Source organism: Chaetura pelagica, unplaced genomic scaffold (genome assembly GCF_000747805.2).
Source record: "Chaetura pelagica isolate M959 unplaced genomic scaffold, ChaPel_1.0 scaffold642, whole genome shotgun sequence".
Taxonomy (NCBI): domain Eukaryota; kingdom Metazoa; phylum Chordata; class Aves; order Apodiformes; family Apodidae; genus Chaetura; species Chaetura pelagica.
The window spans coordinates 153,211-179,138 of NW_009952704.1; the positions used below are offsets into that span (position 1 = coordinate 153,211).

The window sequence follows — 25,928 nt, forward strand, 5'->3', positions numbered from 1 at the left end:
GAGTGATAAAAGAGATGTTTGCCAATTAAACCCACCAAGTTTTTGTGAAGCAAAGGAACATTATTTCTCCTATATCCTGCCTAGAAGCCCAGCGATGCTGATTAATGCGATGTTTGCATAGCACACACAGCCATTTTTAATCAGTTATACTTTTCTGTCCTACAGAATTTACTATATAGAATCTAAAGACTGTCTGTTTCCTCAGTTTTGGTCCTCATATATTTTGTTGGTGGAAAAATTTAAAGATGGGTGGCCCTCTAATTCACATGCATAAGTATTTGAAGGTTTGAGGAATTAATTACATTTAGGTGTAAACTTCCCACACTGTCTTTTAGGCAAAGAAACACTAAAGGATTGCACATAAATTCAGTGACATTATTTGTATTAGTTTCAACAAGCTTCGACTCAATCTCCAAGCTGTTTAGTTTGGATGTTGAACTTGATGTTTGAGGGTAGATCAGGTGAAATTTTGTTGCCATCAAGGGAGTTGGGCTTAAGCCTGAGGCTCTGTGAGACTCATCAAGATCAGGGTAGTTAATTAAAAATCAGGAACACTGATAACAGGGCTTACAGTTGTTAAGAAAAAAAAACAAAAAACACAACAACAAAGACAAACCATGGATCTAACTGCATGCTTTTCCTTGGTGTTTGATATAATTTGTTTCATAAATATTAAAAAAGGTAAATTAGTATTTTTTTAAATCAATATACAACTATACATGGTTATAGCTCAACTTTTGTTTTTTGGGACTATCATGTAATTCATAGAAAACATCTTGTTAAACTGCCATCCTGGTAGGGCTGCTGAAGATTGCACTCCCATGTTTGCAGCTGCAATGCTCCTAGATATAGGAAGACAGATGATTCCACATCTCTTTGCCAGTATCCAAAAAAGGAAGATTGTGCTTTAATACTTGATTAAAATGCTATGGCAAAAATAGCCTTTATCTAGCGCACTTGGATTTTAAAGCTGTATAGTTCTGTTACACCCTAGGGATAAGATTTGAACCATCCCTCCAGTAGAAATTGTGTTGTGGAAGAATTGCATGTGTGTGTTATTTTGCATGCTGTATTAGTGTGCACATGTGAAAAAGGAGAGAGACAAAGAGAAGTAGATTCCAATTTCATCCCCCAGTTCCTGTGCCTGTTCACAGCAGTTAGCCAGGTACACTGTTTCAGCATGGCTAAAGCTACAGCTGCTAGTAAGGTGCTTTTACACATTACCCCTCTGTGTTAATTTAATGCTGTTGTTTTCTCTGTCTACTCCTGTAACACAACAGAAGTACTCTGCTGTCTCTCTCTGCAACATATCTACAGAGGTCCTGAAAGTCATCAATGCCACTGAAGAACTGATAGCAGAATCCACCAGTCCCAGCGATTTCCCAGCTGACACTCAGGACAGAGAAAGAGGGACGTTCCCTCTGGGGACAGACCCAGTCAGACTGGATGAGCAGCTCACAACACTGGAAGAAAACGTAAGAACATGTATCAGTATGTGAAAGTGTCATGTATGTGAATGAGTGCAACTCTGTGTGTGCCAACTGGAAAGGGAAAGCATGTAGGCAGCATCAGTGGATGTTCAGAATTAATTCTGGGTTAAACAGACAAATGGAACAAGTCCTATTTCAGAGGGGTGCTCAGCTGTGGTGCTTGGTGGGTTTTTTTAATGTGTACTTTGAACCCTGTGGAGGAGGAGGAGAGCTGGATGTGTTGGGTTTTACAGTTTTTTAATCTCTATCTCTAGAAGTAACTTAAGCCATGCAAACCTCTGATACTTTGAGACCACCCGGTTGCTTGCTGACACCACAACTCTCCAAGTCCCACTGCAGCCTTATTTTTTTCAGGACAGGTAGGGAAAGCATGTCCCCAGTTCCACAGAGAAGTGAAGGAGCTCTTTCTCCACCCACATTTCCCCAGCACACCACGTTGGGCACTTAGGGAGCTGGAGCTGCCTGCTGCACTGTTAAAATGAGCAGGCTGGAGAAGCCGAATGAAACAAAAGTTTCTGTTTGGCCATGTCTGTATCACCTGTCCTTTTTCATGAGTAATTGTCATCTGCAAAGAAAAGTGTCACGCTGAATCATAGAGGGAAGTCACTACTCATTGGAAAGTTTTATGCACCCACCTAATGGAGTTGGTACACTTGGAACTTTCGATTTTCTCTTCTTCCCACATTTAACTGAATATATTTCAGTGATTCTTCCCTTCATTAGGAGCTTTTAAAGATCTCATAGGTCTCTGGGCTGTCCCATTATAACATCCTAATCAATTAAAAAAATAGATAATTGGTTTTCTTTAGCCACTGGAAAATTTTTAAAGATGGAATCTCTTCTTGGGGGATAAAATCAGTTTTCTTAACAGAAATGCATTTCCATAACAGCACCAGGCGAGGAACTGAGGAGGAGGTAATTCATGGCAATGCCAGCCACTCCTGCCACTGAGTCTGTCCTACTCCAGAGCCTTCATACCAGTCCTACAACTCACCAGTCCCTCTCATCACACTTCTGAGTTCAAACCTCCCAGCCCTGCTTTGGTTCAGAGGTTCCCAAGCTAAATCCTATCCCTCCTAACCACAGCTTCTCCAAAACCTTTTCCATCTCAGACATTTTCCTCCTGCCCACACCAACAGGGTGCCCTCCAAACCACCCCAGAGCACCTTCACCCCTCCTTATCCAGCTCCCAGTCATAAACTAATCTCCAAACCTCTACTTCCCACCTCTGCTCAGCCTTCACAGACATCCCACTGTTCCAGCTTCTCTCAATTCCCTGAATAATCTTTAAGGTACTTAGCTCAGCCTTGCTGTGTCACCACACTATATCTTTCTCTGCCCCACGTGGGATTTTAAATAGATGGCAGAACTTCATTGTTTCAAGATTTCACCACCATACTCCATAGCAGAGCCTTTAGAAATCCAGGAATCTGTAATTTTCCCAATGCAGCTGGGGGCATATCTGCATGCAGCAAATTTTGGAAGAGGATCTTGGTATATCTAGACATTTTGTTCATTTTTTGCTTTGTTCATTTTGTAGCATTTTGAGGACTGTGCACATATCCGTAGGGAGAATGTAAGGCCACCTGTACCAGCACAGATCGGGAGGGTTTTAGCAGACGTGTGTACCCAAATGGTAGTAAAATAAGTCTCTATAATCCAAATGTGAGCATATGCATAAGGCTATAATTTAGTGGAGACCTGCAAGTACTTCAGTGCTGTTTGGAAGCACAACAGTGTTCAGGTAATGAGAATATTCTTTAGAAAAAAATATTTTATTTGGATTTAGCTGAAAAATGTTCAAAAAAACTGAAATTCAGCAAATGTAGGGGCTGATTAAGTTACAAAAACATTGATGTCCCACATTTTTTTATCAGTCCTGTTTTCTTTAGATTTGTTTTCCCCCTCTTGAAAAGTACAGCTTCTTGTGCAGCAAATTTTGGCACAGCACTTAAATGCATCTTTTCTTTCATTTTCTAAAGATGCTTCTGTTTATAACATCCCTTTTCTTCTTTCTCCCATGATAGGGAAATTTTTTTTAAATCACCTTTTAATCTGAAGTGCCTCTGGTGTGTCGCACCAGAGGGATGTATCATTTAAATGAATTAAAAGAGCAATTAAAACCCACAAAAGCAGAGGCATTTCTATTTAAAACAGCATGTTGACTTCATGGTCCACCTGTGCCTCCAAGTACTTCAGCTGTTAAAGGGATCACTTATTTGTTCTAGGTGCATTTTTCAAAGATTTGATGCCTGCAGTCAATAATAGAATTAAAAAATAAAGTAAAGGAGGCGGGAAGAGTTTTGGCTGCTGTATATTTGGTTGAGAGCATAATGGGATAAAAAACTGTTGCACATGTAAGCACAGTTACTCTATAAGAAGTAAACAACCATGTGCTGCTGAACAGTTATTTTCACAGTTTTGTTTGCCAGAAGGCATTAGGTGTGTTTCAATAAACACAGTATTATACGAGGTGTGATCTGTTGACTTCACTTTGTAGATTTCAGAGTTTTTGTTGTGCAATAGCATATCAAAAATTTAAAAGCCAACTTGTCCACTTCCTTTGTTGTGCTGGTGAATCTGGAACAAATCTCTTCTGCAACACCATTGTAACGCCTATGAAATCTGGAGTGCAGCCACCTCACACCTCCCTTCTCTTTGTGGATGTGTGTTTTCGGGTTATTTTTTCAGATTATTCCCTCATGACTTTCCTCTGCCAGGTAAGTCTCCCTACAGTGGGTTAGCAAGGAGGGAAGCTCAAAGGCATCATGAAAGATGCAGTCTGTTCAAACATCCATCCCAAAAAGCAGCAGTGACAGCTCTCCCTGCCTTGGCCCTGCAGGTGTACCTGACCGCCGGCACAGTGTACGGGCTGGAGGGGCAGCTCACCAACCTGGAGGACGCCGCGCGCAAGATCAACAGTGTTACTGCAGAGTCTGAGCTGGCCGATCTGGAGGATCAGGTGGCAACAGCAGCCGCCCAGGTTCACCATGCAGAGCTTCAGGTGAGGACAGCCACTCCTCCCCACCTGCAGCTTTCACACCGCCTTGCCCAGCGCTTGCCTTTTGCCTATGCACACTTACTTTTCATATTCTTTTGTGCCGCAGTGGATCGATGAGCCGAGGATGCTGCCTGCATCGCAGGAGCTGAGCACAGCCTAACTGAGATGCGTTAACTCAGCCCAGCCAGATGTGCTGTGCTTTTTTGCCTCTTCCTCCAGCTCATTTTCAGACATGGGACTGCAGCAGCCCAGCAGTGCAGTGCTAATCCTGAACCTGCTCTTGGTGCCAGGCAGCTCACATGGTGCTTCCCATGCCATGCACGTGGCTCTGGCCGGACTGCAAATACAGTCTTAGGCAGTTTATCTAATCAGCAGGTTGTACAGCACTTTCTAAAAGAAGCCAGTGTTGCTATTGTTCTGCCCAAAGAGGCCAAGGGCAGCCAGCCACCTGCAAGGCTGCGCTGGGATCTAACTGGACACGTCCCAGCCAAAAGGCAATTGCTCTTGTGGACTGCGATCTAGTGTCTCTCCGGTGGGTTCCAGAAAGTCTGGAGCTCAGAAAAGAACATCATGATCTGGTGCTAAATGCTGAATGAGGTAACGCTGCCAAACCTCGAGGGGATAATGCTGCCAAACCTCAAGGCAGTTACACTGCCAGCAACTCACTGCCAGTGATTTCACTGACTGCTCAGTTCCAAAGGAGGCACCCTGACTTTCCCATGCCAGGCTTTAATGGGAAGAACCTAGTCATTTTACTGAGCAGTAGCATGCTCAATGTAGGACTGAGCAAAGATCCAAGAGTCTGACATCTTGCTGATGTCAGAAGTGCACTGCTGCACTAGATGGCAAACAGCAGTGACCTTTTGTTGGCTTCAGTCATTATTTTACGGTGAATATGTTAATGGGGGTGAGACGTGAGGAGGAGAGAGGCCTAAACTATGCAAGGAGGATGGCAAAGAGGCTTATAAAGGTCTTCTGTAGAGTTCACAGTCTCAGGTGTCATCATGAATCAGGAGCTGGGTTATGTCTGACTTCTCTGATGCTTGTTTCCCTTCTGTTTTTCCTAGCAATTTGGTTTCCATTCAGTGTTTTATATACTCTGTACCTGCATTTATGTATGTTTGTGTTTAACACACAAATACACTTAACTTATGAATATTTAAGAACAAATGTTTAAATTGTGTAATAGAGGATGTACTTTGCATGTGCATGAAATTAATTTTGAATTAGGAAATGTCTCCCACAAAGTCATTCTTCAAATGTCCCCTTTGAAAATCACAGCTTGAATGAACTTGGGCTTTTGCAGCTAAAGGTAACTGGGAGATGGCAGATGAGGTTTTTCTCTCCTCCTTTCTTTTTTTCCTCAAAAGGAGTAAAATGCCTGTTCCTTGGAGTCACATGGTAGGTTGGATTGTTCTTTTACTCCATGTTTACTAACAAATTAAGCCTTTTTTAACATCAGGACTAAAGAATACAGGCAAATGTCAGAATTGCTGAAGAAGTTAGCTATCTGTTAATAGTTTTTGGTTGAAGAGAATTTGACTGGGGGAGGGATATATTTTAGTAGTGGCATCCACAGTAATTTTAAAACTTCTTTTTCCCCCTCCCCATCTGTCTGTCTCTTTCTTTTATTTTCTTTGAAGATTTCAGATATTGAGAGCAGAATATCAGCTCTCACTGTTGCAGGCTTGAACGTGGCTCCATGTGTTCACCTGACAAGGAAACGGAATCAAAAGCAAACAAACCAGGTGCCAGAACATTATGTAGTATTCAAAAATACATTGGGGAAATATTGCCTCTTTTTCTGTAATGGAGTTGAGTAACACCTATGTGTTGTTTACAGATGCATACAATAGACACATCAAGACAGCAGAGGAGAAAACTTCCAGCTCCACCAGTAAAAGGTGCACTTCAGTTGTTACATACACGATAGTCTCCCTTGATAAGGTTCAATGACATGTATAGTTCAGCAAAGTAGGGGAAAGATTAATTTATACCATGAGCAGAGAAAGCCAAAATATGTCCATTCTTCTCATTTTCCTTTGTACTTGCACTGTATAAAATAACCATTTGTCACATTAAAAAGCATCACCACTTTCTCTTTCCGTGGAAGCTGTGACAGTGGCAAACTAATAGGAGCAGAAACAAAAGGCTGGGAAAACAAATGAAAAATGTCCTGCAGCAGGGATGCTGCTACTCTGGCATGCCTGGGACTAACCTGTGAGACCCAAACAGTCACAGAGTTTACTTACCAAAAGCCAGTTGTCACTCTCCACAACCTGCATTTCTTTCTTTAAGTCTATGTCTGCTGGTTTCAGTCCATATGATGTGGCTCAGCAATGTGCTGAACATGCTAGGGTGTGGCTGTGAATTGGCTTTATAAAATAAAGTGCTTTACTCTTTTGTGTTTTCTCTGGTTTTTTAGCCCTACAGTGTATTATCTCTGATGATCCTAGGGCCTGCTTCACCTTGCATTACTCTTGTTTTACTCTTGTGTAATTCCAGTGATTGACATCTCCTCAAAATTTAATACATTTGGAGTATTGCACCCTGCTAGTTTCCATTTAAATTAAATCCAGTTTTCCTCATAAATCTTAGGGGAAAACACATCTCTCTAGAAGTTTTTACTCTTCAGGAGTATTCTTGCATCTGCTTCAGTCTGTTATGTGAAAACTCTCCCTTTTTGTATTTTTCCTAGATGAAAAAATAGATGGTTCTCCAGTTACCACTGTCAGAACGTTTAACAGAAACTTCATGCTTCAAGGATCTCTAACACAAAGAGCTAAAGAGAGGAAAAGCACTGCCAAGGACTTAATGGTAAACTCATAACAAATGTTTTTAAGACTGCTGTCAAAGCAGTAAATAGAGAGATAGTGGTATCTGTGTAGGCAGCTATATTTCAGCATCTTCACAAAACTTCTCTTAATATTTTGAGGTAAAAGCACAGAGACCACTGAGGCAGCTCTGAACAAATAGGACCAGTGTTCTCGTAGTGCTCTACCAGTGTAGAGCTACCAAGCTTGTGAAGGGTCTAGAGAACAAGTCATAGGAGGAGCTGCTGAGGGAACTAGGGGTGTTTAGTTTGGAGAAGAGGAGGCTGAGGGGAGACCTCATTGATCTCTACAACTACCTGAAAGGAGGCTGTAGTAAGGTGGGGGTTGGCCTCTTCTCCCAAGTAAATGACAAGACCAGAGGAAATGGCCTGAACTTGCAGCAGTGAAAGTTCAGATTGGGCATTAGGAAGAATTCCTTTACTGAAGGAGTGTTCAGGCACTGAAACAGCCTGCCCTGGGAGGTGGCTGAGTCACCATCCTTGGAGGTGTTCAAGAAACATGTAGATCTGGCACTGCGGGGCCTGCTCTAGTGGCCAAGGTTGTGATGTTTTCTGTGGGTGTCATTTGGTGGTGTTTGTGTTTGTTTGAGGTTTTGTTCTGTGAGCGGTTTTTGTGGGAGTTTTTTTTGTTGGGTTTGTTTTTGTTTGTTTTTTTTATGATGGCTGGAGTCATTGACCACAGAGGTCCTTTCCAACAGCAACTATTCTGTGGTTCTTGGAAGCATATGACTATATGCCATAGTACAGCAGCTGTGCAGTCCTGAATGTCAGCCTGTATGAATGTGTACTGGCTGTCAGGTCTCCAGGAATGTGCTACCTGTAGTTAAAAAACCAAACCAAACCAAAATACAAAAAAAAAACAAACCACAAAACCAAGCAAAGACAAGTAAATGTGTGGTCCCCTGCAATTCTGACTTCTGAACTAGACCCTCACAGAAATAGCTGCAGGCTGTAAGTCAGCAGGTGAGAGTCACCTGGAATCTTGCTAATGTTTGAGAAATGTTCAAAGGTTACCTAAGTGGAATTTAAGGGGCAGACAGGCCATGCATTGGCTCTGCAGGGTTTGAACAAATAGGCTTCACCATGCAGCTGTCAGTCATTGTTTCTAGAGCAGCTGTGGAAAGATAAGGAAAAAAGCTCACTCTCCCAAAGCAGTCTGCCACTAGATAAGTGGAAAATCAGCAAGGGAGTGAGAAGAGGAAGGATGTGGCTTCCTAGAAGCTTCAGAAAGCTTGTGTTTTGCTCATTCTCTTTTCTTTCCTGTCCCTCTCTGTTCTAGGAACCTGCTATAGGATCTGCTGTGATGTACTAAACTTACACTTCCCTACTGCCAATAACACACTGCCTAAGGCTGTACACTCGAGTGCCTTTACTTAACAGCCATTGTGTATGTCCAGCTGAAAATGGACCCTCAAGAACCCACAATGCCTCAGTTATAGGGCTTCGTTTGGATACCTCACTGAGAAAGCTGTACAAGTCTTCAGCATTGTGGTCTGCTACAGGAAACTCTGCCTTAAAGTTCTCATTAGACTCTAGAAAGGATGCTGAGTTTCAAAAGCAAGGCTCCACATTTTAAGATGCACTTTTTCTCCCCATTGATTGTACTAAAGTATGTCGTCTTTAAACTGCAGTATGTTTTTGTAGACTCAGTCAATCAATTCTAGGCCAATATTTGGTAACGAAAGAAAGAAAGAAAGAACAAAGCAGACCTGTGATCTATATTTCCTGGCCTCTTACTATTCATATAGGCATCCACCTTGTCGAGCAATAAGAAAAACTCCATGCTGTGTGTGCTGTTTTTCAGCTGCATGGTGGGAATGGAGAATCAGCACACCTAGCTCTGCTCCCAGCAAGTCAGGGGAAGTTTTGACAGGGGTTTGTAGAGGGAGATATGATGTGCCAAGGCTTCTCTGTTCACTGAGGGTACTTTTGGCAGAGTTAATGTTCTAGATCTACAGCTAGGTATTTTGCTTCTGGAAGCAGGGGGAGCATGGATGTCATGTTGAACCATGAATTGGTGGCATCACATGTGGACCAGGTGTCTGCTGAGTTACAATCCTGGCAGCTGAAAATAGCTGAACACTGCTGTGAAACCCACAGCTTTGTATGTCTCATTCTTCTTGGTAGCATTGTCCGCTTGGTGGTGTCCAACCACAAAGTAGTTCAGAGTAAATTCTGACAAAATCTTTCAGATTGGAAAAGGAAAATAAAAGCTTGGGGATGGGGATGAGTTCTCTGCTGACTGGTTCGTGGTTGTCGGGAGGCTGCAACCTGTAAGAGACTTCCTCCTGCAGTTTCCTGGCTTTTCTGAGGAGGGAGAAAATGTAGCCCGGATGTCTCTTTCTTTACTAGTCTGTAGACAAGGTGGAGTATCTGGGGCTTGTCACTGGTAACATGTGCACCCCACTATCATTGGACCACTCTGAATTGGACAGTGAACAGTAAAATTGATTATTTCATTTCTTGAGACCTTTGAAAGGTGAGTCAAACTGGAAGTCCCATGAGTAGATGCCCAGGAGGGAAGATGCTGCTTACAGGGTGTCCCTCTTGCCCTTTTAAGGGAGGACCTTGCCTGCTTCTTCTCCTGTGCTCCCAGTGAACACCCATTAGCAGAGGGCTGCACATTTCCTGCCATGTGGCAGGAAAGCAGTCCTCTGGGACACTAGGCCACGCAATATCTATGATTGGGCAAATAAGAGCAAAACTGGGCAAATTTCCTGGCTAGGCTGCGTTTCCAGGGCCAGGTGAGGAAGGTAAGGAATGTCTGGATGGGATGGTTGGAAAATTAGTTCCAGTTGCAAATCTGCACCCACATTTGACATTGAGCTTGTGAGTAAACTGATGACCAGCTGCATGTAAGGAACCCTCAGAATAAATGCAATCATCTTCCTACGTAGAATACATAAACATCATTCAGTCCCAACAGGGAATTGCCGTCTGGCCAAGATCTGATCCCATGTGTTTATTCTGGGTGAAATTATGCCACCTTTTACTCTCACACAATACTAGTTCTCTGGAATTAGTTTGCACAGATGTGAGGGTAGAATTTGGCCCACTCTGTTTAATATACACACATACGTAGAAAACAAATAGATTTTATTTATATATGCAATCCAGTAAAGGAAATTAAACAGAGTAGGATGCCTAGTAATTTTTTTTTTTTCTTATCCAGTCTCCTCTCCCTCCCTTGACTGTCCTTGTGTATGTTCAGCACATTCCCAGGTTCTGGTTTATGCAGGTTTGCGTGTTATGAAATGTCATTAATGGTGGTTGGTCTAGATATTCGTCTAATAAATAATAACTAATATTGTGTATGTAATATCAATACAGAAATGACTAATTTTAATAGGCTTTTGTTCTGTTAGTGTGATTTAAACAAGCCAACAAAGTTTGGAATAGGTTGTTTTCCTTAAGAGGCATGAAAAGCAACTATTATCGTGTTATCGTTAAAATATTCCGTCTTCTTTGACAGAAAACTGTGTATTGTGTAGGCATTGAAAAAAAAAAAAAAAGAAAGAAAAAAAAAATCCCACCTGCTATAAGGCATTTGAATTTTTACAAATGTTTATTGTGCCAAATACATGCAGAGATATAATTTACTGTTTTAAAAAAATCATAAACCCATATGTTATAGCACACAAAGAATTATTTTGTCATCGAGTGATTTCAATCTTTAGTGTTAATATTTATATTTAGATTAATTTTTATAAATGAAGATATTTTAATGGGTAAAATGAAGACTATATGATCTATTTGATTAAGTCTGAGTGAATATTAAGCTTGCCTTGTTGTTGTTATCTGCATACTCACCGAGAATTATTGTCAAGAGAAATTATAGAAGAGTAAAATCAATTTATGAAAAGAATGCCTTTTAAGGACTCGTTTCATAAAGAAAAACCAAAATCCCTTCTCTGTTGTTTGCATTTATGTGCACGTCGGTCAGGAAGCGTGCAGAGCCTGCTGCTGCACACAGATCTCGGGTCCTGCCCTAAACCCAGGAGACTTGCAGCTCTGCAGGATTACCTTGGTTAGCTGAGGGGAGGAATACATGTTAACCCACTCGGTTTAGATTTTTTTTCCACTGGGCTGTGGGTGGGATCCTGTCCGGAATATCTGATGGTTAGTTTTCTCCAAACTGTCCGGCCAGCTGGGCAAAATACTGTCTCTAACGGAACTTCACGGGCTGAATTTCTGTAACTCTCACTTGGATTTGCTACAAAATTACAAAGTGAGCAAGAACCCTGCTGGTTATCTTAGTTCGGTATTTCCAAAGTCAAAGTGTGTTGAATGCCAATCAAAATATGTTTTATCACTGTATTTTCTCCACTATGAGGGCGTTCATTTAAACTAGCATGTTTTAAGGAACAATTTGTGTGTTATAGGTTTTATTATAAAAAGGAGTAACTACCTTATTATAGTAAAAATCCACTCCTTGCTGACAGACCATTGCAAAGAAAAAAAAAAAGGTTAAATTATCTGCAATGACTAATTCCACCCAACTATGAAATATTGGTAGTAATTCTAACAAAGCACAACTAGAAATGCAAGTTCATTATACTTTCTCTTTTGCAGAATGATTCATGGCCTGGATTTACCCATCAGTCATTAGCTAAATTGTAAACTCTTTTCTGGCTATAAGCCATAGATTAAACTGCATTCAAATGTTATTGCTGGTAGTAGTTATTAAGATTAAACATACTGTAAATAATACTTCTAATAAAAAGAATATAACAAAGTTAATTACCATGGCAACATGAGTGTTGGGCCACAATCCCAGGCTTATTGATGGGGACTAATGGAGTAGATACTGCTTGTCATCCTCAAAGAGGGACTTTAGCTTGATCAGACAACGTACTTCCCAACAACTACATTGTTTTAAAGGCAATCAACCAGTTTAGGCCCCTATCCCTTTTAGATAATGGTGCATGATTACACGTAGTAGGCACAAAACTACTCCAGAAAGTTTAATTAGCCATTTTTTTTAATTATTTTTTTTCTTCAGCTGGGAGAAAATACTTCTCTTTCCTCTTTGTTCATTAATAAGCTCTCTCTAGCAGTGCAGGAAGAATCACAAAGAGGCGCAGTGGGTAATTCAGGGCTACATTCTTATGAGTGGATGTTAACGATCTATATGAAAACTACACACAGAGCACCAGCATTTCATGCCATTAATGCAGATACATTAACAATTCGTGAGAGCCTTTTTCTTCCAACCATTGCTTTTTATTTTTACATGTTAACAGCCATTGATTTTGAAATATGACAGGAAGCCTTTGTGATATGTTTAACACTGCAGAGTTGAAATCCCAGCAGAAAGGCTGTGCAGTTTTGGAATAAACTTAACATTACAGTGAACATCATCAAGGGATTGGTGGGGACAGAGAAACATTTTTATAAGCTATGGTTGCACTTAGCACTAGTGTCCATGCATTGTCTTTTGCCTGCACCCTGTATATGTGTCTTTCTGGAGGAACTTGCACAAGGACCAGAAGGAAGAGCAGCATGGGATTTCTAGGCAAAAGCAGAATTGGCAGCCTGAGGTGCAGGGAAGGGCAAAACAAAAAGAGCAGAGGTTGGGTCACCACCTCGGGAAATGGGGATCACCAGTCATTATCTTCTGTCTCTGAGACTTTTTCCTTCCATAAAGCATTCAAGATAAAATCCAGCTGCTTGCTCACAGGCCTCAGGCTGCCGTGGCTGCTTCTCAGCTGCCTCTTTCCAAACCGACCGATGGGGCGAACACCACGGCCCACGTACCAAAAAGGATCAATCTCAGGACCTGGAATTCAAAACAGTCAGCAAAGTTATCTATCCATCACTGTACTTAAAGGCAGCATTTCCTGAACAACTTGAAGGTGTTAGATGGCCTATTTGTAGCCCTCCTGAAAACAAAAACGCAAGGGGAAAAGCTGCACCTAGACAGCACAAGTTTCTGGTGCCTCTGAGGGTCACCTGTCATGAGTAGAGCCCAAAGGAAGGGGAGGGCTCAGATGCTCAGATCTGGGCTGCAACCTGAACATATGCCAAAGTACCCAGCAACTCAAGAGGGCACAGTGTGCTTTAAAACTGATCAGAACCTTGGAAGAGGTTACAATGCAGCCTGTGTCCAGAAAGGCCAAAGTAGCTCCCTGTACCACCACTTTTAGGCTGTTCTCAGTGAAAGACCTAAAGGTCCCACTGTCCAGCCTCCATTTCTGCTGTATGCACCAGGTGTGTTATCTCTACAGGCTAACAAATCCACTCGACTGCAGAGAGGGTTCTTACATGACAGTCAAAGATAAAAAGCTAATTGTTGTTCACTGAGGAATTTGTTTTCATGGATGACTTTTTTTCTTGTGATGCATCTGAAGGACACTTGACTTATTTTTATATTCTAGTTTTAGAGCAGGTCTGGAGAGGGGTACAGTTCTATTAAAAGACAAAGATAAAACATCAGGAAAAATCTACAGAGTGCTGGAGGTGATGCCACGTCAAGGAAATGCCAAATCATTCCAAAGCTGGATGAATGTCAGGAGCCAGAATAAATTTCAATTTAAGTGCATTATGTAGCATCCAAGCCTTGGGCAAGGCAACAGGATTTTCCCCTCTGCATTTTCATGCTTGAACAGAGAAAATAAAAAATCCCCTTTGTCTGTGAATTTCTCCATCAATACATCTGGTAAGTCTTTCCACACAGTATTTAACAGTTCTCCAGCCCATCAAAACCCAAGTACTTTCATTGTTTTTCACCTGGGTTCCTAAAAACGGAGGCTCCACACCTCCCTAGTTCTCCTTGAGAGGGGAAAGGTGTGCCACTGAGAGCCCACCTACCTTACTCCCCACACCCACCTCTCTCCCACTCCACATACAAGTATCAGCCTTTGTTCTTTGGGGGAAGATGAGATTTCTTGATAAAGATTTTCTCAAATATCTTTTGGACCATGTGTTAGCTTTTACTTGGAATATATGACATTGTCCTTTAACTGGCCAGCCTCAGTTCCACACAGCCTCTGAATGGAGACACTTCAACAACTTAAATTTGCCTTTCAGGAAATTCATGGTTCCAGACAGAAATGAAGACATCTGTAAAAAAACAATTTTCTGCCCCTTGCTTTCTTTTTACTCTACAGAAGTGATTGTGAGCTACCCTAGGTCTCCAAAACACAGCTGAAAATCTGATGCTTAAATATTCCAAGTACACTGTCTTGCACTTTCTTTATCAGTCTTTTGTACATAAGTGTCTATCTCCTCTGATCTTTATCAAAAGTTACACTATTTCTCTTAGCTAATTAAAGGCTGTGAGAAAGAGATTCTGTACGTGCTCTTACAAGTGTAAATGGAAGAACAGGATCCCACACCCCCATTTTACCACAGAAACACCCGCATGGATTTGCTGCTGAGCTTTGTCCGACAGTCTGACCCCGATCCCTTGGTGCACCTGAGACCGCAGGGTCACCATATGGGAGCCCAGCGCATCACATCAGGTGAGCCTCATACTTACTTCTGTTGTCTATCTGATGTTTAAATGGCCTGCTCTGTCCTGAAGCAAAGCTGAGTGACACCAAGAGCACCAGCACGTAGACAGTGACCAGCTTTAAGTGCTTGGGTGACCACTGGGCACGTGGTGTCCATGAGATCGGATGCCACATGGTGGAGCGGTGGTGGGAATGCTGTGAGGAGGAAAGTGAACATGGGGAACACATATTAGTTAAAGCTCTCAAGATGGAGGAAGGTGTCAATTGTAACAGCATGTTCATGACTAACTTCTGTGAAGCACTGATGCTGGGGATGTGCTATGGATTTGAAGGCAAAGGCTCTGCAGTGAGCCACCTTACTGAGGTAAGGCTTGCAACTTGAGTATTTTCTCACAGCGAAAGCCCCTTGTACAGCTTCAGAGAACACATGAATCCTGGTCCTGAGCTTGCTGCTGACTTTCTGTGTGGCCCTCTGTGTGAACATAGGCATTGGCCAAAAGAGTGTGTTTTAGCCACTACTTTCATCATCCTTTGCTCACTTGTAAAATATATCTAACATTTGCATTTTACACAATTATAAAAAATAGAGACCTGTTGGAGAGGGTCTGGAGAAGGGCCACCAAGATGATCAAAGGCCTGGAGCTCCTCTGCTATGAAGAAAGGCTAAGAAAATTGGGGCTGTTCAGCCTAAAACAGGGAAGGCTCTCCTGTAGGCCCCCTTCAGGTACTTAACCCTGAGTATTCAGTGAAGGTTTCTCTTTTCTTTTTTACTTTTTTTTGAACACCAACAGTCACTCAGCAGACAGCTTAAGAGGAAAGTGATTTTAACCCATAATTTCAGCAAAACTGAGAATTAACTTTTTCTAACTTGAATATCTCATAAGAATCAGGACTAAATGACCCTCACATGTAAAGCCAAGTGGGATGAGCTCTGCCTCCAGTTTCAGCTGGTGTATATCTGTTGTTGCTCCATGTTTGGCAAAAAAACAAAAAAGGAATCTCTCCAGTGTGCTTGCAGGGTTGGTGACAGGTTTTCCAGATTAGCTGCTGTCTGGTTCTGTGTCTTGTTTTTTCTGGGAACTGAGTGACAGAAAGGAAGTGCTTGCCTTGAGCCCATTGTTGATGAAAGAAAAAAAAAAATAATAAAGGGAAAAGCTTTTAACACAAGTTTTTTCCTAAGCAGTGCTGTGTCTAAATCTCCTCCTGATTCTGTGCCTTCATCAGCCATTCTGGCCACCTTCCAGAGTGACAGTATTTCATAAAAACACAGAATGGTTGGGGTTGAAAGGGACCTTAAAGATCATCTAATTCTAACCCCTCTGCATGAATAGGGACACCTCCCACTAGACCAGGTTGCTCAAAGCCCCATCTAATCTAGCATTGATTATACGACCAGATTATTAGAATGTATTGAACCTGTGCTTATACTTTTGACCTGGCTAGGATTTCTGTGAATCACACAGCTCCCGCTGCTCCTCAGTAAGTGACATGCTACCCCTAAATAATCAGGGGGCTCAGCACCTCCAGTCCTCTCTCATTTTTCATCCTAGTTGTCCCACCCATATGCATGGGGAGAAACGGAGGCACAGATAATGCCACAAACTTGACCCTGCGTGATGCTGAGCATTTCTAACTCCAGAATAAGCACAGAATCCCACTAACAGCCCTCTCATGAGTAATGGGGCTGGGCGATGGTCTGTGATCTCCTCAGGTCCAGACCTACCTTAGCCCACAGCCCTGCAGCTTTTGTCCAAAGGGAAAATTAAAAAAACCCAAGACCTTATACAGTCAACCTGCATTTGCCCTTTGTTTCCAACATGATCACCAAAAAATTAAAAAACCTTTTAAAACCACAAAATAGGACACAATTAAAAGCTTCAGAAGTATTTTTCTCCTGGAGCTGCCAACTTTGTCAACTTCCCACTTCTGTTTGGTCCCTAAGCAGAAAGAGCCTTTCAATTTTGGCCGAGTAACATTTGTGACAGTGGTCTGGCAATTTTCATCAGCATGAGAGGAGAAAGTTACAGCACATTAAAGCCACTGCTAAAGTTACAGTGAAGCAGTGCTATCACAGCTTGCTGTGGATCTTCCTCACACAGGCAGTGGGACACCAGCCTGGCCCTCCCTCTGGGCACACAGGGGCTCTCAGCACACCGAACTCTAGCTCTGCTGCACATCTATCAGGTCTAAACCTACCGTGGATGTCCTCAGAAAGACAAGGTGCTAGTAACTCTTTAAACCCTAAGATAGCATCTTGAGATCAGTGGCTGTGTACCCCCCCTCCAAAGCAAATGTGAATGGCTTTCACATTTGAAAGCAGCATTAGAACTCCCCACAAAGGATCAAACCCCAGGTGAATCCAGGCCTGGGACCGTGGCTCATTTCAGGGCTAAGCAGCACAAAAGGTGCACTTTTTGTGCAGGTGATCTCCCTGCAGGGGGAGATCTCACTGCAGCTGGGGTACAGCCTGGCCTGTGGGTTCAACCATGTTGCCTTAACATGGTTTCCTTCACTGCAAGAACTGGGGAAAAGTTACTGAGCACAGAGCACAGCTGTGTACATTAATGTAGAAAAGCTAAAGCCCAAAAAAGAAATTCAGCAAGAGCCAGGACAAGTGCTGAAGTATCTAGAGGGAGGCACTCACCTGCTTCCACCAAAGCTGTTCCTCGGGTAGCCACTGCTCCAAGCAGAAGCAGGGCAGAGCTGGGGGCTTGTGCCTTTTATATTGGAGAGAAGTGGGCTTGAGAGGGAGGGGGAGTCAAGAGGTGGGCCAGAAGGACGTCAGCACTAGTAGTGAGCAAAATTTAAATCTACAATGGGAGGGGAAGAGGACTGTGGCTCTTAGAGAAAGCCACTCATCAGGGCAGGGAGCAGGATCTGAGGACAGCACCAGGGGATTGAAGGGGGGGGGCTTGCAGGACACCTGGATGAGGTCCCCTGGTCCACCAGGAGGGGAGGGGGCTGCTGCCATGTCCCTATGGATGGGGGGATACAGGCAAACCAGAGCAGCACCACCTGCCACACTCTCCGCACAGGAGAGCCCAGGTCTCCACGCCATCTGGCTGAGATGCTCTGTAGGATCTGCTGGGGATGAGGTGTGGGGTGAGAGAGGAGATGGACAGTGGGAAGCTCTCAGTGCCACGAAGCTCTCAGTGCCAGCAAGCTGCGGCAGCCAGAATACATGCCCACTCCCCACCCCTTCTGATCTTGCTGTCATTCTGCCTGTTTTTTGCTTAGGATCTCACCTGACTGCAGCTGTGGTCCCATTAAGCCCCTACCTCATGGCTGGGGTCAGCTCACCTATGCATAAGTTTTAGGCCATCCTGCAGCACAGCATCTAAGTATTTTATGAAATCAGTTGTGATTCAGTGCGTAATCAGGTGCTTACTGGTTTTGTGGCAAAGAAAATTTCATCTCGGTGAGACTAGTATCTCGAGCAGTGTAGTATTTTACCACAGGCATCTCTTCTGTGCAGCTATTTTTAACACTGTCTCTTGACTAATGTGTCATGCACTCTTGCTGTTACAGCTCTTGCTGCTTTAAGAGCCAAGACTGTTCTTACCATGAAGGCTTACAGAGCAGCAGCAGTCCGACTGGCAAGGTGTTCCACTCCTTCAGCACCATCCTGCAGACAGGCTGAGATGTGAAGCATTGCTGGGCTGCCCAGGGACCACAGGCTCTCCTGCAGACATCTTTGCAGACACAGGTTTCTGCTCCAGCCATGGTAAGACTGATTACTTGAAGAAACAATTTTTAAAGCTGTGCTTAGAAGAGGCAGCTCTGAGGTTGGACATGATGATCTTAAGGTTCTCTTCCAACCAAAACAATTTTATGATTCTGTGAAATGCTGTAATCCCATTAGAACGAAGCGGAAATTCAATAGCAAATCTGTTGTTTAGTTGTCCTATAAAGGTGTTTTAAACTGGGGAACCTTGAAGTATTAGTAACATTATTTCACTGCAACTACCTTCCAAAAGAAATCAGACCTTCCCCCACACCCCAGGGCAACTTGTGGTGTACTTGTATAAGGAAGTATGATTGAAATTTTGCCTGACTCTGCCCTTACTCAGTATCCAGATGACACCACCACTACTAGTAAGGCATGAGCACTAATTGTGATGATTAAAATAAATTTCTCATTTATGTGTAATAGTTTGCTCTATGGGGACACACATGAACACAAATGGTAAAGAAGCCTGAGAAATACTCTTCCAATTTCCACCTCGTAACAGCTAAAAGTGTCTTGCTCATCCAAGTCTTCAAGAGTTTGCTCAGACTACTCAGGATTACAATTGCAAAATATGAAGAGCACTTCAAGTCCAGGATAGCACAAAAGGTCTTTCTACAGCCAACATAATCAATAATGTATATACACGCTTTCTTCAGCAACCTCCTTGTAGCGTGTTCCCTTTGAACCTTGCAAATGCTCCCTACCTAAAAATCAATCTGCATCCAAGAACCAGGCAGTGGCTGTGCTTCTGCTGTGCTAATTTTGTTTGCATGCGTGGAGAGGGTATCTTCTTAGTAAATACAACCTTTCGTGTTTTTGCATCACAGATCCTTGCCCTTGATTTTGACCAGCAAATGGGGTATCCTTTCTTGATTTCTAATGAACAATCACTGGAGTGAGGGCGTTTTCTCTTCAGAATATGTAGGATCCTGTCTTGTTTTGCTGTTTTTCTAAGTGATCTCAACATCCTACAACAGAAGTAATAGCCATCTTCACCCCATTTAGTCTTTCTAGTCTTGCTGGCACTGCAACATGAGCCTCTCAGTAGCACAGCCCATTTTCACCAACTGACATCTACAGGGAAGTTACCGGATAAAATAAAAATGTGCAATGTTTTCACGTTAACATGGTTTGCCTATTGGTGAATGCTGCCTGCAAAATGATATGCCATAAAGATAAAAATACAAAAGATAAAAATTAGGACAGCCAACATTTAAAATGTTGTAGCATGATCAGCTGCCTCCACTCAGGCTCAAGGTCCATCTAATACAGTATCTTGGTTTTGATGGCAAAGAAGTAAAGAAATGTGTATAAACAGGACAGCATATTTTGACATTCCCCACATAGATATTCTCCCAGGCCCCTGAGATTTGTGGTCCAGAGGCTTCCAAGCCAAATTGATCTTTGCTATAGGAACCCCTTAATGGATTTCTTTTTCTTCACATTTTCTTCTTTAACCCATGTAAATTCTCAGCATCCACAAAACAATGTGGCAAGGACTTCACAGTTCTCTCCCTGCTGCAAGAAGGATCATGTCTGTGTGACTGTTCTGGACATATCACTCATCAGTTTCAAGAACTTATTTTGTCATTTTTGCTTTCAGTAGAGTAGGGTTAATGGTTGGACTCTATGATCTTGCAGATCTTTTCCAACCTAAGTGATTCTGTGATTCAGTCATTCTGCCTTCATGAAAGGCTACTATAAAATGTTCTAAGCAATGAAGATTATCAAACTATGTGACACTGTTTAAATGAGCCTCATCAGGCATTTCTCTTAATAAAGCACTATTTTACTCCATCCTAATTGACTGTAAGTTATAACTTCTTTCCACCAGAGACCACTGAACTATCCCAGTGCTATATACAGTACTCGGAAGCTTCACAGAAATCATCCTGACATCTCAGAGTCTTTTCAGGCAGTTGTGATTTTGTTTTGTTATCCCATTCACAGCAGGACTTACTGGCTGAGGAAAACTAGGCAGCTCATGCAGCACAGAGAAGTGAAAGCCACTCAGACTTGGGAGGTAACTGTGAAAGAGCTGTCAGGAGGTCATGAAAGAGTGAATTGGGAACATCATCTGGAGGACACCTTGGTAAAGGGGCTGAAGTTTACATGTTAAAACCTTCATCCTTTTTCTGTGGTTAAGTGAGAGGCTGGGCACGTGGTCTCTTCTTTGTGGATGGCCCACGAGGAGGTCTCAGGCTTCCATTGTTTCCCTGTTCACACATGACCAAGGACTCCTGCATGCAAATTCCTGTGAAGGTTATGGGAACCCGAAGTGGGGCTGAGCTTGCTGTTAGCTGGAGTGTCTCAGTGTCTTGGTGGGATAGCTGACCAGGGAGAAACTGTGGGATGCAACTTAACAGAAAGGCAGCAGATAGGTATACAGGTGTGAAGGGCCATGGGAAGGAAAGCAATTTGCAAAAGCTAAAGAAAGGCTAAAGGCTGAGTTCCTGGGCAGGAAATGGTGAGAAGAATGAATGGTGGCAATAGGAAGGTACCTCCTGGAGGCTGGAGTGACCTGAGAGGATGAGGTTTCAGGAGCCTGACACAGAGAAATATTCTTTGGGAAGACAGCACTAGAGACAGACAGCAAACTACAGTTTTGATCTCAAATTCTATCACTTAGTCTGCTCTAAGAACAGATCTGAAACTTCTTTTTTCTGTATTTCTTTTGCTGGGAGGAATCCTCAAAAAAAAAAAAAAAAAAAAAAAAAGAAGGTAGAAATGACCAAAGCAAAGGTATTTGATGCAGCCGGAGGGTGAGACCTTAATTTTTATTTTTTTTTCCCAGCCCACCACTCCCATGCTTTCACATACCACCATGAGCCATGGTGTTGAACCTCTGCCTGAGCTGTGAATCTGCCCAGCCTTCTGCACTGGGGTAAAGCACAACTTCTGTGTGTGAACAGAAATAAACACTGCCATTCTGGTTTTACCTGTCCTTGAACAAGAGGGAGTGATAACACTGACGTTTGTGCTGTCTGGAGCTGTAAAGTCTTAACTGGTAGTAACTAGGAAACATTTTATTCATGATTGATAAGACGTCCAGTTGCACTAATTGAGTTTGGAGAACTGATGAAGCGTTGTATCGAATCTATTCAGAAAACCAAGTCAATTCAAGCAACTAGATGAGACTTAATTACACATAGCTTTACACTGAAGTTGTTCTCTACTAAAATTCAGGTTCCGAGAAAAGCCAGGACTGCCTTCAATTTGGAGCTACTTTTTTCTTTGAGACACAGGACCATCTAGTGGTTAACAAAGAAAATATCTTCTTGCTTTTAATCCTGTTGAGCAAGCAATGAACCCCCATAGTTTTAGAACAAAAGCATATGTATCTTGAAATCTTACCATGTAGTGAAGCTAAACCAAACTCCATATAGCCCAGAATTTGGTAAGTTAGACAGGATATCGAGGTGTTTAGCACCAGCACAATTCCAGATTTGCCCAGTTCTTCCAGTTAGCACATGCTTACTGGAAGAACTTGTTAGCAGCTGGTCAGCTCAGCCATGGGCTCCAGCTCAGGACATCAGGCAGTCTCCCCAAGCCCCTTCTCAGCACAACATGGAAGCTCTGCACCAGCATTAGGGCTTGGATGGAAAAATACAAGTCAGGCTTGGAATGGTTACAGTCACCTTCAAAACTACTCTTACGACAATGCAGACAGAGGGAATAAGTTCTTCTTAAACTTCTGCTGTTCTTCCTCCCTGCTAGAAAGCCATGAGTCTTCTGTACAGTGGTTTAGGATGCAGAGTTTCCAAATGCAGCTGGATATTGTTGGTATCATGGAGCAAGGCCAGGGAAGATTACAGTTCAAGAAAAAAAAATCAATGGTGGAAATACTTTTTCCTGTCTCTCAAGCATCCAGCATTTTGACATTATTTTCAGGACAACACTAGGCCACTGAAGATGTATGGGAGTGGTGCAGCATTTGTGTAGAGAGTAGCTACATTGCTGGAATGCAATATGGAAATGAGCACTGCTACATGCCATTTGCATATTTTGTGCACAATTACCTTCGCAGGCAATTTAACCTGCTCTGAATCCAGCAGGTTTCAAGCAGGAGCTGCCTGGGTTTCCAGACTGTTGCAGAGAACAGGTTGGCATGCAAGTTGCCATTTTTTTGGCAAGGCAGACAGCAGGACCAGGTACAGGGGATTTGTCTACAGGAGCAATCCTTAATTAAATGGACAGACTTTTTGGCTTTGTAAAAGCCCCCCTTTAAAAAAAACTTAAAATGTTAGAGTGCTGCAAATGAAAATAATAGTATATATTAGAACTAGGTCTGTAGGAAATGAAAAACAGTATTGCTCATTCTGGTTATTACAGAGGGGAGAGAAGGCAGCTGAAGGTAAGGGCAGCCTTGTGTATCACACATGCAAAGACAGATGTCATACAGAGTTCATAATTAAAGCAGACCTTTAGCCCTGTGAGAGTGACTGGTGGCTTGTTTTTTCTTCCTGACACAAGGCTTTCTCATGGCATTTCCAGCCCATGTTTCCAACATAGCAATTCTCTGAAAGAACACAGTTTCTCCCACTGGTTTGGGTAACTTGTTGCTTCTAAAGGACAGCAAAGTACTTCCAGGGTACTCAGTGAAGGTGCTGTCCTGCCCTAGGGTGACAATTTTTACAGAAGTGTACTTTATGGCTTCATTATGTCGCATTTTTCATCTGTCTGCCAGTGAGTCCCTGGTTTTAATCCCTGCAGTTATCCAGTCATGAATAACCTCTAATGATTCATATACAGCTTGACAGATGAACTGAAATACAGTAAAAGGCAAGCAAGGGGATCTCTAATTGCTATTCATAACCAGGTCTTGTAACTATTACACTTAAATAGCTTGAGGCCATGCTCAAGATAATTAGAGATGTTCTTCTTTTCCAGCACAACAGTTGCCAGGTTATACTTTAGTCATGGAAAAGCAGAAGTCTCATTCCCAATCCATCACTTAAACCATGATACCAAATAGATATTAGCCAATGAGATTAACCCCAACCTCAGCTCTACAGGGATTAGCTGTAATCTGAAATTTAACAGCAACACCACCTCTTGCTTCCACTTAGGTTTTAAAACTATTTTAATTTCTTCTGCCTTTTTTTTTTTTTTTTTTTCTGAGCCATGTCTGCTTAGCCCACCTTCCTGCAGTTTGGTGTGGCTGGAAACCCTCACAGCCAGGACTTCCACAGGTCTATTGCCAGGAGTGGCTGCTCAAGAGGAATGGGAAAGACTCAGGACAAAGGACCTCAGGACAGCTGTCAAACAGGAGAAAAACATCTCCAGCAAAATGCCACTTGTTTCTGCCCACAGTGACCAAAGTTTGTTCAAGGTGCTGGCACAGAATATGTTTGTTTCAGACCTAAGTAACGGAGGTGACAGAGGCCTTCAGCTCCCTCTGAGGAGGACAGCAGAAAGGTCTTTGCATTGACCTCACAGAAACCTCATGCCAATGCACACAGCCATTGTGGCAGCCTGTCAAGGGAACAACACAGGTGCCTTTGTTTTCCTTGCTGCCCAGTGCACGCCAAGCTCTGCAATCAGGATTTGTTTCCATTCTCTCTGCAGTTGTCAAGGTTTGCACTTAGGAACTGTTCATTGTGGTTCTGTCTTAAGGACAAAAAAAAATTCACATCTTCTTGGCCTGTGCAGGAGCCTTGTTTTCCAAGCTCCAAATCTCATTTTTAAACTGTATGCTGGATCCTACAGAAGCCAAATGAGCCCACAGGGCCAGGTTAACCCTACAGTAAGTACTAGAAGTGCAGAACTATTTTAAATGAATGAGTATGCTCACTTTGAATGAGTATTCAAAGTGAGCAAAAGAACTTGCCTAAACCTGCAGACTCAGACTTGGGTTTTGTGTCTGAAGACCCAGTGTCCTCTCATCCATGGCCAGGCCTGTCCCCAGCCCCTGTCCTCACCAGTTGTCCCAGCACAACTGTTGCAGGCTTATGCAAGTGGAGTAGTTCTAAGGTTTAAACCTTTAGTTTTAGACCTTTATATTAGCCTGCTGATCTGGCTCATCATAGTGCCTCACAGACAGGGGTACTGGCCCAGCCAAGGTAACAAAAAAACAGTGGCTGAAAAAAAAAAATAAAATTAATGGGATGATGATGGGAGAGCAAAAGATAAAATTTTGCACAGACATGTCGTGTTTGCAAGAATGCATCTGAAGCAAAAATTCCCCACATTAGTAGTAAACTGGCAGAGGTGCTGGAGACATCCTCGGGACATGCTTCTGGGAATCAGTGTCCTCAGCTTGCTGAACTTGTCCAGAAGGTCTGTCAGTGTCTAGCTCTGCAACCTTGATCCACAGACATGATTGAGATTGTGGCATTCCTCTGTGACTGGAGCAGGCACCTCAAGCTCTGTAATTAGCATCTCCCTATCCTCCCATTTCTGTCTCAATAGTGCCACTTGTAGCTGCTTGGTAAAGCATTAGGCCACTCTTCTCTGCAGACCATGCAGCAATGAAAGGCTTCATCAGCAATGGTAGCAAAGGGTAAGCAGAGGTTTTGTGTCATGGCAAAAGGATTTGCTTTCCCCAAAGGAAAGAAAAACAAAGCTTCACTGGAAAAAAATACCAGGACCAGAAATTTTCTTAGACCAACGCACACTGGCACTTGTAAAACTACTTCAGTGCTGGTCCAGGCCTTGGGTCACAGCAGAGAATGCCCTTCAAGAGGGCATTCAAGAGAACTCAGGCCTAGCGTAAAACCCCCCAAAATAAGAGGTTCTGGCAGCTGTGCCAACGCAACCACGTTACTGTACATCTGCAAAGCCATTAATCGCTTCCAGAGGACTGGCAAGCTGTGTAACACAAGCGCATCTCTTTTTAAAGGCAAACCCCCAGCACTGCAGCCCCACCATCACTTCTGTCCTCCTCACACATGGCATGGTGAAGCCAGTCAGCTGGGGGGGGGGAAGCGAGGCCTGTGGGGCCACACAGCCAGCCAGGGCGGTCCCCAGGGCTGTGGGGACACAGCAGCCCCGTCCCAGCGATGCCCCCACCTGGAAGTGGACACAGAGGAGACACAGGCGGTGCTACCTGGGTCCCCCGACCTGTTCCTGCTCGAGCAGGAGCTGCCCCTGCCCATGCAAGGGGGGTTGGAACTACGTGATCTTTCAGGTGCCTTCCAACCCAAACCGTTCTAGGAGTCAGTGCTTCCTGCCCTGTTGAGCGGTGGTTTATCCAGTGGGGCAGGCCCGAGGGACGCGAGTTTCCCAGCCCGTTCCAATGGGGAAGAGGGAAGTCCCCTCCCGGTTCCTTGGCAGTTTAGCTGGGGATTCCCGTCAGCCTGGGGACACAAAGGGAGACCGGGAAGCGGCAGCACCCAAAGCAAGAGCCCGGGCCAGGACAGGCAGCCGTGCCAACACCAAGAACGACGAGACCCCCCAGTTCCCGTTCCCGCCTCCCGCC

The 25,928-nt window shown here is 43.3% G+C and overlaps 3 protein-coding genes across 3 annotated transcripts in view; 2 read left to right on the forward strand and 1 right to left on the reverse strand.

Annotated features, from left to right (window-relative positions):
* MYRIP (myosin VIIA and Rab interacting protein) overlaps positions 1-8,636 on the forward strand; it is a 119,266-nt gene extending 110,630 nt beyond the window's left edge. The window contains exons 11-16 of the mRNA XM_009994092.1: positions 1,281-1,475; positions 4,333-4,494; positions 6,135-6,239; positions 6,335-6,395; positions 7,190-7,308; positions 8,604-8,636. Coding sequence (XP_009992394.1) covers positions 1,281-1,475; positions 4,333-4,494; positions 6,135-6,239; positions 6,335-6,395; positions 7,190-7,308; positions 8,604-8,636 — 675 coding nt within the window. The remainder of the gene's footprint in view (positions 1-1,280; positions 1,476-4,332; positions 4,495-6,134; positions 6,240-6,334; positions 6,396-7,189; positions 7,309-8,603) is intronic.
* Positions 8,637-12,924: 4,288 nt separating this feature from the next.
* PRLH (prolactin releasing hormone) lies at positions 12,925-15,054 on the reverse strand. The gene is made up of 2 exons (XM_009994093.1): positions 14,805-15,054; positions 12,925-13,103 (listed from the first exon to the last, which is right to left on the reverse strand). The coding sequence occupies exons 1-2, from the start codon at positions 15,052-15,054 to the stop codon at positions 12,925-12,927; spliced, it is 429 nt and encodes a 142-aa protein (XP_009992395.1).
* Positions 15,055-24,997: 9,943 nt separating this feature from the next.
* Positions 24,998-25,928, forward strand: part of EIF1B (eukaryotic translation initiation factor 1B) — a 5,445-nt gene continuing 4,514 nt past the window's right edge. The window contains exon 1 of the mRNA XM_009994106.1: positions 24,998-25,010. Within this exon, the coding sequence (XP_009992408.1) occupies positions 24,998-25,010 (13 nt within the window). The remainder of the gene's footprint in view (positions 25,011-25,928) is intronic.

Excerpts from the sequence above, each read along its gene's own strand:
- PRLH (XM_009994093.1), bottom strand. The coding sequence starts at position 15,054 with ATGCTGTTACAATTGACACCTTCCTCCATCTTGAGAGCTTTAACTAAT. Across the intron at positions 13,104-14,804 it reads ACATCAGATAGACAACAGAA|GTCCTGAGATTGATCCTTTT; the intron begins GTAAGTATGAGG and ends TTTGAATTCCAG.